This window comes from Candoia aspera, chromosome 1 (genome assembly GCF_035149785.1).
Source record: "Candoia aspera isolate rCanAsp1 chromosome 1, rCanAsp1.hap2, whole genome shotgun sequence".
Classification (NCBI taxonomy): Eukaryota; Metazoa; Chordata; class Lepidosauria; order Squamata; family Boidae; genus Candoia; species Candoia aspera.
Window position 1 is genome coordinate 10173583 of NC_086153.1, and position 15724 is coordinate 10189306.

A 15724-nucleotide genomic window follows, 5' to 3' on the forward strand; every position below is an offset into this window, starting at 1 on the left:
TGTGTTCACACAACACCCTTACCAAGCTTGCCAAATTGATCCTTTTCTGCAATTATCACAAAGCACTGAACCATACGACGGACTGGATGGGCTGGGTTTGTACCTCACGGTAAAACAAAAGAAACCCCCAAACCGGGGTTTAAACTAACCACATTTAACATTTCATGCAAGTGCTAAGTCTTTAACTGACCTGGTTAAACTATGTATGTGATTTATCTGGTGCTTGAATTCTAGCAGAACCCACTGTGATCATGCAGCCTGGCTTCATCCGAGCACAGCATCTCAACAATTGAAAACTGCCTTATACAGAATCATACCAGGCATTGGGAAGTTGCCACAGGCAAAGTATTCCTGCAAATGAAACGGAGCATACTAAATTAATTTTATAAAATATATTTTTACAAAGGCCTGCCTATGTGTGTCCGGCTGGACTCATGATCACATCCATGTCATTTTCTTGGTGACAATACCAAAGTAGTTAGCCACTGCCTTCCTTCTTCCAGGCTATTTTTATGACTTCCCAATCTAACCTACAGCAGTGGGATCTCCTGGGGGTCTCCCATCCCAGCATCAACTAAGTCTGACCTGGCTTAACTTTTTTTAGATAGACTCTAGGGTACACATGGCCAGGCTTTATGCTTATGTGACAGGCCAGCCAGGGCTCTTTTTATGGATAAGCTGTGCTGGAGTGAAGAACTGATGTTCCTCAGGCATAAGACGAAAATCCCCCTAAAACCTATCAGCAACAGTAATCTGTACCTATCCTGGCAGTCACTAGCAGGTGGTTTTGTAGAGGTAAAAGACTAGGTCCCCTTTGCCCAGCTTTTGTTCTGATCATTCATGACCAGTCTCAGCCATGCCCATTGACAGACTGCATAAGAACAGCAACTTTTTGCCTGGGGGCACTATTGCACCCAGAGAAATTTTCTTGGCCCCACTGCTTTGCCTGGAAGAATGCCCCTCTTGCTCACAAAACATACCAGCGTGTTTGATGGCCGCCCCTATCCTGCTGGCACCTGTTCTTTGAGAAAGTCCACAACATCTCAGAAGTCCAGCTGTGCCTCCCAAACATTACCTGCTTCTCTAGAAGGGACTCTGCTCTCCAGCCCCCACAAAGCACCCCAAACTCTACTGGAGAGACAGGATCCCCAATCTAGCACTTTCCAGATGGGCTAGTCTGAAAATTCATCCCATCTGGATTACTGCAATGCGCTTTACATGGGGCTGCCCTTGAAGACCACTAGGAAGCTACAGCTGGTCCAGAACGCAGCAGCATGCACAGAGCTGGGCACTTCTAGGTTCACTCATGTGACACCTCTGCTGAGTGAGCTGCACTTGCTTCCAGTTTCCTTCTGGGTGCAATTCAAGGTGCTGGATATCACCTTGAAAGTCCTACATGGCATGGGACCAGGTTATCTGCAAGACCACCTCTCCCTGAGAGTATTTGCTTGTCCTACCGGATCGGATAAGGTAGGCACGCTTAAAGCATGCTCCAGGCACCTTCCCTGAAATGCTGTCATCTAGTGGGACCTCAGAAGTATGGTAACCCCTACCTTATGGAACACCCTCCCCCTGGTCATCTGGCAGCCCGCCCCCAGCCTTCTGGAAAACCATCAAGACCTGGCTTTTCACCCAGATGCTGGGGTAGGGTGATGGTGTCTTGGGTTGCCTGTTGGTGCATCTGAAAGGGATCACTGAGGCACCGGATTTGGGTGGTGGTTTACTGTTTTATGATTTTATGATTTTTTTAGTTTGGAGTTTTGTTGTTGTTGCGAGCCGCCCAGAGTTGTGTCTTAAGATGGGTGGCCAAACAAATCTTTTAAATTAAATAAATTCCCAAGCAATGTGGGTAATTCTCATGAAGCTTGGGGATAATGGGGATTCGGGAAGAAACCAGGTTGAAGAATGATTACTGAGATCCAAACCCAAGCAACTGTTATGTTTCAAAAGTCAGTGAGAATGAGATAAAAGCAGAATAAATAATCATAAGAATAGACTGGGAATTGTTTCTACAATCAGAAGCACCAGCAATATAAATACAGATTTGTTTAAGGAAGGAATTGTCAAACGGACAGAGAATTACATGTCATAGGTAGAAGGAGATAAAATGGAGGGAGATTAGCTTTGGGGGCCAAAGAAGAAATGTGACATAAAGGTCAGTGTTTTAAATAAAAAGCTTATTTCCAAGTAACTGTTAGGATTTGCAACCCCCGTGAAAGCCAGCAGGACTTGGACCAGGTAATAGGAGCACCCCCCATACATACATACCCCACAGACCTTCTTTCCCTGTTAGTTTTCTCCTGGGTTAAGATAGATTTGGTTCACACGCTCTTGAATGGGATAGTATCCTGATCCAATAGGGAAGAGATGGTTGAAATGGAAGACCAACTTATTTACGTGTCTTAACTAGGTCTTTAAGTACTGCCATCATCTTATACCCTTAACCCCAATGATCTGATTTCATTTATAGCACTGATACTTTGCATTGTATATGGAGTAGAAGGTACTCTCAAATTTACATAAAGGCTTTTCACAGTGTGCTAAGCAAATTTATGTTAATTATGGTTTATTGAATAAGCAATGTGGGCTGGGTTTATACAACATCCTGGATTTAAAAGCATTCTATATAACTTATGACACTAAACCAAGGTTAGAAAATGGCTACTCCTGCAAGAATGGACTGTAGAACGGCTCATCTTTTCAGCTTTGGCTGTTCCCATCTATGAGGTATGAAAGATCCACTCACCACAACCTTAGCAAGACCAGAAGTACTATATATTTCAGTGGCTAATAAAGCAATTGCCTTGACTGAAGTCCATTGGCTCTTGATATCCACGATATTACTGCTCCCTGTAATAACTACAGTGATACTTACTGTAAAGCAAACATACTGTATGCAAAACAGTACCAGTTCTTTGCCATAAAACCCCAAACAATTAACTTCTTAATATATGTACATATTAAGGCTGTGCAACAGACAGAATTTGTTCCTGCTTACGATTAGAGTTAAATTGTCATTACAAATATCTCTATCTCTCTTCTAATAAGTTGATTTTTCACTTGTGCATCAAATGGCAGGTAGATGTTGGAGAAACTGCCAAGATAAAAGGAGATCCCAGTACTATGTATACAACTTGCTATGATATGAAGGATGGACAGAGGTAAGAAAATGGGAGGATCTTAATTGAATTATTACATTTGAACAGAGTCTGAACCTATTGTGATCTACTCAGAACTTTAACAGAAGACCTTCATGGTGCTTGAATGTACCTGTCCTAACAGTCAGAAATCACGCTGAGACGAGGAGTAGGTCTCTAGTGTTTAGTACTGCTACATTAAACAGAATCCTAACAAACTGAAGAAGCGTGGGAAAAACCCAGACAGATAAACCCCAAAAGTTAAGGCGGGTCTGATCTGTGTCTCTTTGAATGGCTGCTTAATTCCTCAGTACTACGCATGCGTTTTCCCCCCTGGATAGAGGCCCCCTCCTGCTCGCCATCAGTACTCATGACAGTACCTCTTTTTAACCAAAATGTATAATCTGCAGTTCACCTAATATTCAGTGCAAGCAATCAGTTCAACCCTTCTGCAAAATCTGCTTGTCTGCTGGCCGCTTATCGGACAAGGATGCACATTCAGGCATAGCTCAGCCCGATGTGTGGACAAGGGGAGAGAATGGCTTAACCACGTAACGCTTTAGTATGTTGTGCGAACCATGCCTGTGATAACTGCACAGTCTAAAGTAGCTTTTGTTTTCTGTACATTGTGCTAAACTACATTTTTGTTCTTCGGTTTTTTCAAGAAACCACAAACGCTTGGTTCATGCAATTTACCACTGGGAGCCATGATTTACAAAGTCCACCACTGGGCTCATTAAACTATAACTATTAAAACTCATTAAACTCCACCACTGGGCTCATTAAACTATACTAAGCCAAAACTTCCTTTTTCCCAAAGGAAACCACACCGTTGCATGGAGCAACGTGTGAACACGATCACCGACTGCTCCTTGCACGATGAACTCAAAACACTAAATACGCAAGTGCTTTGCTCTGCCTGCCACTTTGCCTGCCACTTTCCCAGCTCTCCAACTGAAAAAAGGGAGGGGGCAGGGTGCCTGATTAAGTCTTGGCAGCAGGAACAGGCCAACGCCTTCTTAACACTCTCTCCTGCTTTCAAAATTTTCCAGGATCATAACTGATTGGCTGAGAGAAAGGAGAGTCGGTTAGCATTGACTCCTTGCAAAAAGCATGGTGGAAGGAGGAATCTACTGTATACAGATCCAGATCCCCAAAGGGGGCGTTCGTAATCCATTTTAGCAGAGAACTGGAAGAGGTAGCTTACCTTTCCAGTGCCACAGGAGAGCTACAAGAATGCACCTTTATACAATGCAACTTTATATACTAGTGCAGGGTTTCTCGACCTGGGCCACTTTAAAATGTGTGGACTTCAACTCCCAGAATTCTGGCTGGGGAATTCTGGGAGTTGAAGTCCACACATCTTAAAGTGACCAAAGTCAAGAAACCCTGCACTAGTGCATTGTATAGACATACCAAGAACAAATCTAGAAACTGTTAACCTCTGCCCAACTTGTGAAGTTAATATCAGCCCCATGTGCCAATTTCAGGCCGTTCCCCCCCGCCCCCCAGTAGCCTTTCCCAAATCATTTTAATACCCTTCCCACCACAGCCTTTCTCAATCTTCTGACTCCGGAGGAATCCTTGAAATATTTTTCAGGCCTCGGGGAGCCCCTGCGCCATTCAGGCTCAAACCTAGGCCAGAAGTTACAACATTATTATATTTGTTTCACGTGTGGGCCTGTACAGATGCATGAACAGTGTTCTGAAACTAAAAATAAAGATGAAACGTGCCCCTTTCATGTGAAGTTGCCCAAATTTGAAATAATTTTTTAAATAAATTGTGATCTCCCAGGGAACCCCTAGTGACCTCTTGCAGAACCCTAGTTGAGAAACCCTGGATTAACATGTTCCCCTGCCACCAGTCCTTTGAAATCTTTTACAGATACTGCTAAATGGTTAGTTTTATGCTCGGTTTCATTTTTTCTTCTTTCCCCCTGGACCAAAGAGATATTCTGTAGGATTTGTAAGTTGTGAACAGTTAGAGAGACTTCTGAGAGGAGAACAGGATGAGCTACATATTTTATGAACACAGCAATGCCACTCACCTTAACCACTTCACCCCAGCCATCTTAGTTTAGATTGAAAATTTCAAAGCTGATTAAGGAGACCGGTGACCTATCTCCTTCTAACATTATATAGTTTCAGAAGCCCTGCTATGTCAACAACAACAACAACAACAAAATAATAATAATAAAAAAAAACCTTGGAGAAGTGTGAGACGGGGGTGAGGAGAGAGACAACATGGCTTCTATTTCTGTGGGTGAATAATACAACTCCAATAAAGGAGAAATTATTTCAAGCATGCAGATACATAGAACATTTTCTCTTCATCTCACCCTGCATATTAAGACACATGCTAAATCATGGTTTGTTATAACCCTGGTTGATGGGAGGAAGAAAGCAACGTATGCTTCGGGTCATATACCACACATGAAGCCACAACCAAATGAACTATACTGATCCTGCAAACAATGTGATTTGTTTTTAGCTTACAGTGATGTACAATTAGGGAAGGGTCACTGAATAAACCATGTTTTAGGGCTCTCGTCACAATTGTTAGCTTCCAGATTTCAACTCTTCCTAGTATGATGTGTGAACAGAGGTCTATGGTTAGTTTGTGGTTTCTCAGCATATGCGGAGTTTATTTTTATGTGCCAGCCAAGTCTTTAATCCAGTGTTTCTCAATCTTGGCAGTTTGAAGAGGTGTGGACTTCAACTCCCAGAATTCCCCAGCCAACCTTGCCGGCTGGGGAATTCTGGGAGTTAAAGTCCACACCTCTTCAAGTTGCCAAGGTAGAGAAACACTGCTCTAATCATTCCACATAAGTACAGAGGGGGAAGAAGCTGAACAAAGCAGGTAAAATAACCAAGAATTGGCAAACAAGGTATGTTTACTTTGCTTGAATGCAAGACCAGCTTATTTCATGATGTTTTAGCACAAGACATGTTTGCTGTCTTAATGAATTCTGGGCCTATGGATACCTTCAAATACCAAAACTGAATGCTGCTGGTAAGCTGACGATGCAAAAATACATTCCTCAAATAGATCAAGCATGCACTCTACCACATCACATTCCAAGATCCAATTGGTAAATCTAGATCTACCTTTTATATGCTGCATAGTAGCATGCGATATATACGATGGGTTCAAGCAGAACCTCCAAGTTCAAAGGCAGTCTATCACAGGCATACTACATACACATAGTTTTTCTCTATTTTCACATTTTCCCTGCAATATTCCCTTCTGGTTAGCCATTATAGGAAAGTGGATGCTCAGTAGACCTTTGGTTTTGATAGCAAACCATACCCAAAGCCTAAGGATCTGTCTTTCTTGTGTTCATTTATCACTTACATCAAGAGGAATGCATTTAAAGGAATAGACTATAGTGCAGAATATTTGCATATGAAAGGGAAAAGAGAAAATTCTGCATAATCCCCACAGAGGCTGAGTGCCTAAGTTGCAAGTGTAGTTTGGGCATAGCATGTTCTGCAATGGACCCCTTGGGGTTTGTGATCCACACTTTATGGCTTAGTATGCGTGAACCCAGCCAACTGTGGCTTATTAAACAAACCATGCTTAAGCAAACTGTGGCTTAGCACAGTGTGTGAAGATAATCACACAGTGAGATAAATCCAAAAGGAGGTTCTTCTCCTAGCCTCTTCAAGAGAAAGAGATATTCAGGTCAAGAAAGGGAGTGTCAGTGGGGAGCCAGAGAGAAGCAAATCTGATAAGAAAGTCTCACTGTTCAAAGTGGTATTCCCTTGTCACAGTTTCTCAGGAGTTACAAGAATGCACCATTATGTCAGATAGCAGTCTTAACCAAGTCTACAGTTTCTAAATGGCATCCCCAAAAGGACCCCGCCTTCCACCAATGCTGCAAACCTTTGTTTACTGATGCCCTCCAGATGCATTTGGATTTTACTTGTTTTTATTTATTTTCTATCCTGCCTTTATTATTTTTATAAATAACTCAAGGCGGCGAACATACCTAATACTCCCTCCTCCTCCTGTTTTCCCAACAACAACCCTGTGAGGTGGGTTGGGCTGAGAGAGAGGGACTGGCCCTTGGCTTCTAACAAGGATTATGTGGTGGGTGGGGGATTTTAGAGTTGTAGCCCCAACTCATCTGGAAGGCACCAGGCAGGACAAGGCTAGTACAAGGAATCCAGATGTTACCATGCTAACAGCTGGATTAGAGACACTGCCTCGACGTAAAGCATTTCCGGGAGAGGAGGATGTGGAATGCCCAGCAAAGTATGTACATTGGATGAGGAACTCTGCATAACAGAGGCCTAGCTGTGTAGTGAGGAACCTGCGTCCAGCAAAAGCAGCCTCAAATTGCGTCTGGAGGTGCCCCTCTCTACAAAAATTCATTCAGACCAGCATCTTGTGAGAAAAGGAGAGCTATAAGCCTTGATATATTTGTTTCTATGTGAAGAAATTGTGTAGTCTTGTACTGAGCAGCATTAAAATCACTTGGGACTGCAACCTAGATCAGGAGCAGGCAACCCACAGGCCTCCATGTTTTGGACTTCAACTCCCATAAGCCCTCAGCCAGCATGGCCAAGGGTTTGTGCGATCCAATGCATCTGGAGGACATTAGATACCGGTTAGCAGTTTCCACAGGCCTAGGCCTTTGCAAGCTGCGAGTCCTAGGAAAGCTCTTTCTCCAGAAGGTTACGTAGGGGTCACAACATTTACAGAGCAGAACCAGCCTCCTGGAAGCCATGCAAGATGTGGGGGAAGTGAGTGGAAGCTGGACAAAGGTCACTACCCTCAAGATGAACAGTCTGGATACAGATGAGCGTGCATGTATGTTATATGCTCCACTGTCTCACAGTCTTTGATAAACTATGGATTCATCTGGAGAAGAAATCATGCAAGAATACCCCCCCCCTGGGGGCAACATGCTAAAACTACTAGTATGACAGGTAAAAAAGGGAGCACTATTGTTGATATAAGCCCTACCTCTTCGCTCACTCTCCTCCATATATGAAGGAGGGAGAAGTAAAAAAGATCAGATGGAGCTGCATACCCCAAGATTAATCCACCCTGTATTCTTAAAGTGTGCAGGCTCACTTATCACTGTAAAATGCAGAGACTGTACACACAGGGCAACAAAACCAGTATCCCATCAGCAAAAAATCAGAGGCATCATCATCATCATCATCATCATCATCATCTGTTATAGCCACCCCATTCCAAAAGTCTCTGGCCAGGGAGACAAGCAGATATGTAAGAAATACTCAGGCCCTTCACCTTCACAATAACCAATTTACAGCAATGGTTAAACATTCGAAAGCACATTGTTTGAGGCTTACACCTGAATAAGGTTGCCTATGAGGGAAACTCAGTAAATTTGCTGTATAGAAGTCTGGGTTAAGGTGCTTTGACGATGGAGGGAGTCAGGCTGACCACAGTAACAGCAAAATAGTCTTCCCTTTGCACAATCTCTTGATTTCCTATGTTAAAGTGATTGTGGTTATTATTGCTTTAGAAGCATGCCACTTTAGATGCACTCCGCAAAATATATACGGATCGAGTGGCTCCATAACGTGGCTGGAGGTTTACCAATCGCCAACTATGGGAAGGGAAGAATAAGAGAGGGGTTTATCATGTTGGGGGAAAGCAAAGGCCAGGCTCCTTCCCAGCTCTTAGTTCTCCAACCAGACCTACGGTATTTACTCAAGAGTGGGTCTCTCTTCTTTCAACCCAGGGCCCTCTCCCCAGACTACACTGGCCTGCAGAGTGCAGCCGCTCAAGTCAGCCCTGCAACCTTTTACTCACAAGTAAGGCTCACTACCAGAAAAGTGCAACCTTGGCTTCTAACAAGGTTAAAGACAGCACCGGGGAAATACAGGCCTGGTCAGCCAGAACAGCAGGAGATGATCCCTAGATAGCTCCTTCCGAGAGGTTGACCCAGGAATCCTTGTTCCCAAATGCAAGGAAGGGAAGTGGGAGCAGAGGGGGCCGTTTGCCTGCTCCCCCCCCAATCTACACGCTCCAAGTCCTATCAAGCGGATGCCGCTTACTCTCAGGAAGACCCTCTTAAAGATGGCAAGCTAGTATTTCGCACCTTGTAAGAAACTCCCTGGGAGCGCATCGGCCGCGGAGGGGGGCAGAGAAGCCCCCGCAGGGGAGCCCACAGTAATCCCGGGAGGGGAGAGGAGTTATTCCAGGATAGCTACCCCGCCGGGGGGGGGCACGGGGTGAGGATCGGGCGCAGGAGGAAAGCGCAGGGGTCACTCCGACCGAGGACAGGGAAGGTGAAACGGGGATGGAGCAAGCGGAGCACAGGGGGCTTCGGCCGCCCAGGGGTCGCTCCTCGGGTCCCCACCCCGGATCCTACCCCGGTCCGCCGCCTCACCCACCTGCGGGTTCCCTCGGCGGGTCCTTGACGGCGCTCTGGCTGGGCTGCTCCGCCGCCGCTCCTCCCGCAGGAGTCATCTCGTCCGCCTTGATGACCATGGCCGGCCGCCGCCGCTCGCGCTCTTCTGCCGCCGCTGCCCGCTTCCCCGCCGCTGCCCCGCTGCGCTGCCGCTGGAAGGACAGTCGAGCCCGTCGCAGCCCCACGTGGTCCGCGCTTCACCTCGGCGGCCGCTCTGACTCCTGACACGCCGCCCTCGGCCGCTGGCCCCGCCCTCTCACCTTGCCTGTCACGCAAGCCTCGCCCACCGGGGCCGACGGCGGCCGGCCGGGGCAAAATTCATTGCGTTTTGGGGGTGGGGGGAAGAAAGCCCGCAACGCCTTAAAGGGCCGGAACTGAGATAGAGGACAGGGGTCTCCAAGCTCTTCAGCTCATCGACCCCTTCATGAATTTCAGATGATTCATCAACTCCCGAACATTTATTGTAAAATGCTACTTTAACGAATAGTACGACAAATAATAATAATAGCAACAACAGTGATGATAATACTGTAGATCAGGGTTTCTCAACCTTGTCAACTTTCAGATGTGTGGACTCCAACTCCCAGAATTCCACAGCCAGCCATGCTGGCTGTGGAATTCTGGGAGTTGAAGTCCACATATCTTAAAATTGCTAAGGTTGAGAAACGCTGCTGTAGATAATAGAAAACCCTCACCTTCAGGACTAGGGATTGGCGTGAAGCTCTACAGAGACCCCAAAAGATTAATTGACCCCAATCAACCTTCCATCATTTATTGACCACCTATTGAGCCCTGGATATTTACTGCCCTCCTTTTGACCCCCAAGCATTTATGGATCCCTTGGATAGTCCCATGGACTCTTGGGGTTGATATTGACCACTTTGGGGAACCCTGGTATAGAAGGCAGGGGTAGGTGAAGGGAAAGGAAAAGAAGGAAGTGGATTAAGAAAGGGGAGATCCAGATTCAAACTCCCCTGGGGGACTTGGGCCATTTCTTCTGTCTCAGCCCAACCTACCTTACAAGTTGGTTGTGCTGGAGAAAATAGGAGCGTGCCTTGAGCTCCTGAATGAAGAAAGACCGAAAGAGTCTTTTTGCACAACAGAATGAACTTGGTTACTGAGTTAACTCATTTTCTAGGTTCAGACAGTACTCTGACTCATGGATGAATGAAACAGGCTTCTCCCACTTAGCATGGATTTCAGGGTAGGGCTACCAGATCTGGTCTGCAAGAATCTGAAGTGTCACTAAGTAGCAGCAATAAGATATAGAAAATTCTGGACAAGATCAAAGTATTTAGAAATCTGGTTTGATGTGTCACTGTCACACTAAATCACCAACTAGCCCACCCTGGTTAAGCTCAGCATGTTGGGTGAACCCAGCCCATGGCTTAGTGACTTATAGAATGGAATCTCCTTCAGTTCAAGCTTAACTCCTGATGAGCTCTGAACAACTATATCATTTTCTTGGCAACAGTATGCAACTCGGTTTGCCATTGCCTTCTTTCAGAATTTCCTCCCCCCCCTGCCCCCTGCCCCCCGCCGCCAATTTCTCAGTCTACTTTATAGTTCTGGGATTTCCTAGTAGTCTCCCATCCAAGTACGAACCAGATCCAACCTTGTTTTGTTTCCAAGTTCAGACCAGATCAGCCAAATGTGGGCAATATGTGATCCTCCAGATCAGTGTTTCTCAAACTTGGCATCCTTAAGACATGCAGACTTCATCTCCCACAATTCCCCAGCCAGTGGGAATTGTGGCAGTTGAAGTCCACAAGTCTTAAAGTTGCCAAGTTTCAGAAACGCTGCTCCAGATGCTGGACCACAAATATCATCACTACCTCACCATCAGCTATGCTAACTACCACTGATAGAAGTAGAAGTTCCACAAAATTGGGTAGATCAAGCGCTGCCTGTCTGTGCACTATAGGCCTAAACTTTGCAATGATTTGCTTTTAATCCCAATCCCAACTCAGAGGCCGTTGATTGGCGTGGGCCTATAAGCCAGATAGATAGATAGATAGATAGATAGATAGATAGATAGATAGATAGATAGATAACAAGCTGACCACTATGAAATAGGCTGAGAGAAAGTGGTTTGTCTCCAGAATGTTCATCCTTTCATCCTTTTCTTCTTCCAGAATAGTCCATTTTTCACCATCAGGAACAGTCCAGAAGAAGCAGAACATTCCAGAAGAAGAGATAACTCTGGAGAGGAAGTGTCCGTTTTCCACATCCAGCCCTCTATCTGCCACATTATGCTGCCTCTCACATTCAGTGCTATGACTGAAAAAGAAAAATATTCTGGATCAGCTCTGCATCCAAACGATCCCCCCTTTTCATGTCATTTGGCAACCTCAAAGAAGAATAAGCTAATCCCTCCATCAAAGGTAGTGTGTAACCTAGTTCAAAGCCCAGCTGATCTTTGTTTGCGAAGTATTCAGTCCTGCTAACCAGACAAATTTGATTTGCAGTGTTCTCAATGCCCCCCTCCCATCATGTGATTGCTTATCAGTTAAATAAGGAGGGAGGTTGGTCAGCTAGACTTTGTGTGTCTTTTGATCTTTGGGCAGGGAGAGAGGAATCCATTCAAAGCAAAGATTCTTGAACCCAGCAGTCAAGTCCATAGGTAGGAGAATGAGTGCTGCTTAGGACAACCTTCTGAGAACATCACAAAGGCAATCATTCTAATTCTGCATCTATGATCCCATGATTACATGAACATTTTTGTTCATAATATGTGTTAGCAGTGGATCTGGGGAGTGCAGAAAAGCCACTGTGGTGTTACGAATTTTTATTTCCTTACCAGGTTGGCTTCTGAGCCGGGATCAAAGAAACAGGCAGTTGCATGAAATTAAGTTCTTTATTCTTCACTCAAGAGCAAAAGCAATGACAGCAAGCTGTTAGGTGGGCGATCGCTCAGGACCCCCTCCTTACAGCACATTATATACATTCCATTCAACTCCTCCTTTAGAATACCACCCCTTACTCAGTTACTCATACTCTACCTTAGCATCATTCCATATTAGGAATTTCCTTCCTTTACTCCATCTTAACACCATTCCATATAAGGAACTTCTTTCCATCCTTGCTAGGGCCCCTTGACCGTTATTAAACAACACCTTTCCTCTGAAGAAGCTATCTATGGAATGTACACCTTGTCTTGTTTCTATGGACACAGCTATCTACCAAGGCCTGTTAGAAGGGAAGAGTGAGAAAGCCAACACAACTCTTCAAGGAAATAAAACATGGTTTCAGAGCCATCATAAGAGTGCAAATGTTACAACATATGAATACTAAATATAAAATATATGAATATGAAATATATTTGTAACTAAGCTCTATATATGTAAAATCTTCTATCAGTCGCATGGAGAGTTTCAGGGAGTTAAGCTCTAAAGGAAGACATGAAGACATGTAGTTATATTTGATGGTTCATGAAAGTGGCCTATACTACATAGTATTTGCATTGGCTTATTTATGAGTAGAAGTGTTGTGTAGCTATTGTATGTAGACCAGGTAACATCAGGGGGAGGGCCTTTAAAGAGTGACATCAGCATCCTTATTACTTTCCTCCCCTTGTTGTCCTCCAGTTCTATGTGTCAGGGGTGGGGAAGGGCATTCAGACTGGCAAGATTCTGTTGCCATAACTTTATAATAAAAATAGTATTGGCCTGCATGACTTAAGTTTTCTAGTCTGGTCTACCTTGAAGGGCTGACAAAAAGAAGGATCTAGTTCAAGACCTTGCAGGCCGGATGAGCTTGCCTGGTGGACCAGATGAATGGTACACCATCACTGGTTTAGATACAGATTTATAATGATCATGGTGAATGGAAACTTACCTAGTACACTCTGGTGCAGAGAAGATTGTGATCTGATGGTACCTGTGATGCTATTAACAGTTGGTGGGTTATTGCCAGGCATCTCTTCTACTTTCTTAACTTTTTAAAAAATGAGGTGGTGAATGCATGTAGATAAGTGTTTCTCAACCTTGGCAGTTTTAAGATGTGTGGACATCAACTCCCAGAATTCCCCAGATGGCTGGGGAATTCTGGGAGTTGAAGTCCACACATCTTAAAGTTGCCAAGGTTGAGAAACACTGATGTAGACAGAAAATGCCATTAAATAAAGGATTGTCCTTTGACAGCCCTTCCAATAGATGGTGGCTTCAAACCAAGGACTGCCTTGTAAGATGCTGTAGATAACTGGAAATAAAGATGCAAAGACTTCAGAGACCCTACCTATGGTGTAACCATCATGTCTCAGGATTATATGGATGCTGCTACTTACCCAGAATTGGAAGAATCTGACCAGAATTTCTATAGACTGAAGATGCTGCAGGCTTCTGTGGGTTCCTTCTAGCACTTGCCTAGAAAATTGTTTCAACAGGTTATGCCCCGGACAGGCCACATCCTACTATTAGGCAAAGTGAAGTGGCAGCCAGGTTGTAGTGAGACAGAGCCATAGGGAACGCATCAGAACTACCATAGAATCATGTAGTTGGAAGGGACCTCACAGATCATCTAATACAGCTTCCTGGAGAGATGGTTGGTGAAGATGATGGAACCCACAATGGAGCAACGGTTGGTGAAGATGATGGAATTTGCTGAGATGGCTAAATTGACTCCTTTGATGAGAGAAAAGACAGTATCTACATTTATTGCTGACTGGAAACCCCTTATAGACTTTTTGCATGACACAGAAAAAAAAAAGAACAAGATTTATGGTTTTATGATTAGTCAGGATAGATTACAGAAAGTAGAGAGTTAAGGTATAACCTTAGAGTAAGAGGTAAATTTATAAGTGTACTTATAACTGCTGTAAAGAAGATTGGAAGCTACTTCTTTGCATTTTTTTTCTTTTCTATTTTTCTTTTCCTTTCTTTTTTTTCCTTTCTTGCACTTTTAGCTTTCTCTTTGATTTCTTTCTTTCTTTTTCTTTCTTTCTTTCTTTCTTTCTTTTTCTTTCTTATCCTTTTTTTAAAAAAAAATCTTTAACAAAAATTATATTAAAAAAAAAAGAGAACACCCCCCCCTTTTGTTTCTCATAATATTAGAAGTTGGGGACTAGCCAAGCAACTCGATCAGTTGATCCAGGAGACAACATAAAAGTCTTTACATGATGCATAATTTTCTAGTGATGACAGGTATTCTTTTGCCTGGTTTTAGAAGTAAAATGGGGAGGATGAGTTTCCCCTCATCTCTGCTGGAAGCTCCCCAGTCAGTTGCAGCAAGGGTATCGGAAGGGCCCTCTCCAAAAATCAAGATGGCAGCCACAACCATGTGATTGAAATGCATTGACATGGTAGTGTCCACCATTTTGACTTTTTTGACCACCTCCTGGTGGATACCCTGAGTTGCAGTATACCATTGCATCCAGTTGTTGGAGGACAGGCAGCGTAGCAGTGCACACAGACAGCAAGCCTCTTTTAAAGGGTCCCCGGGAAGCCTCCATTCTGTTCTTTTTTTCCAAAAGTCTCTTCTTCCCCATTATGGCCACAATTCTGTTGCTATTCTTGCTGACACGAGGAATAGGTCTGAACTTGCAGTGTAATAAAGGTGTGTGTGTGTGTGTGTCTGTGTGTGTGTGTGTCCCCTGCCCGCCTTTCTTGGCAAGATTTGCTCTGCAAATTTGGCCCGTTATCAGAAGAAGTGACTCAGCAAATCATTCTATTCAATGACAACGCTGTTCAAACTTGGGGCAAAGGGATTTGCAGCTGAAAGCTGAAAGAATGGGGTAATTTTGGGTGTTGTGTTTATTTTGATCTAGACTTCTCCCATCCTGCTGATCAGGAATGATGGGGACAGTAGTCCAGCATGTTTGGAGAGCAAACAGCAAGCTAGAGAAAGCTGAGCTAACCACATTCTCCAAGGAACAAAGGGCTATTAGTTTCACACACTTGAAATGCAAAACAAATGCAAGTACACCGAGCTGGAAAGTTGGTTAATCTCAGGTGAATGCACCAGTGTTTCCCTGCGGGGTGGATACCGGCGTGGGGTGGGAAGCTGGTTAAAAATTACTTAATTGTTTGTCAAGGGCAGCCCCAAGTTTATGTGAAAAGCTTTGCACGGAACTGGTTTCATTGGTACTCATCTAATTTAGATCTATGCTACAAGCAAGTGACAAATGATGTGTTGGATGTACTGTGGAGCACGTAGCTTTGCCTTTCTAATGTAATTATGCATGAGACATTATGGTGG

General features: G+C 44.2%; 1 protein-coding gene across 1 annotated transcript in view; it reads right to left on the minus strand.

The window, feature by feature from the left end:
- CLUH (clustered mitochondria homolog) overlaps window positions 1-9735 on the minus strand; it is an 89521-nt gene extending 79786 nt beyond the window's left edge. Inside the window, exon 1 of the mRNA XM_063297110.1 lies at window positions 9513-9735. Within this exon, the coding sequence (XP_063153180.1) occupies window positions 9513-9609 (97 nt within the window). The 5' untranslated portion in view covers window positions 9610-9735. The remainder of the gene's footprint in view (window positions 1-9512) is intronic.
- Between the last annotated feature and the right edge of the window lie 5989 nt (window positions 9736-15724).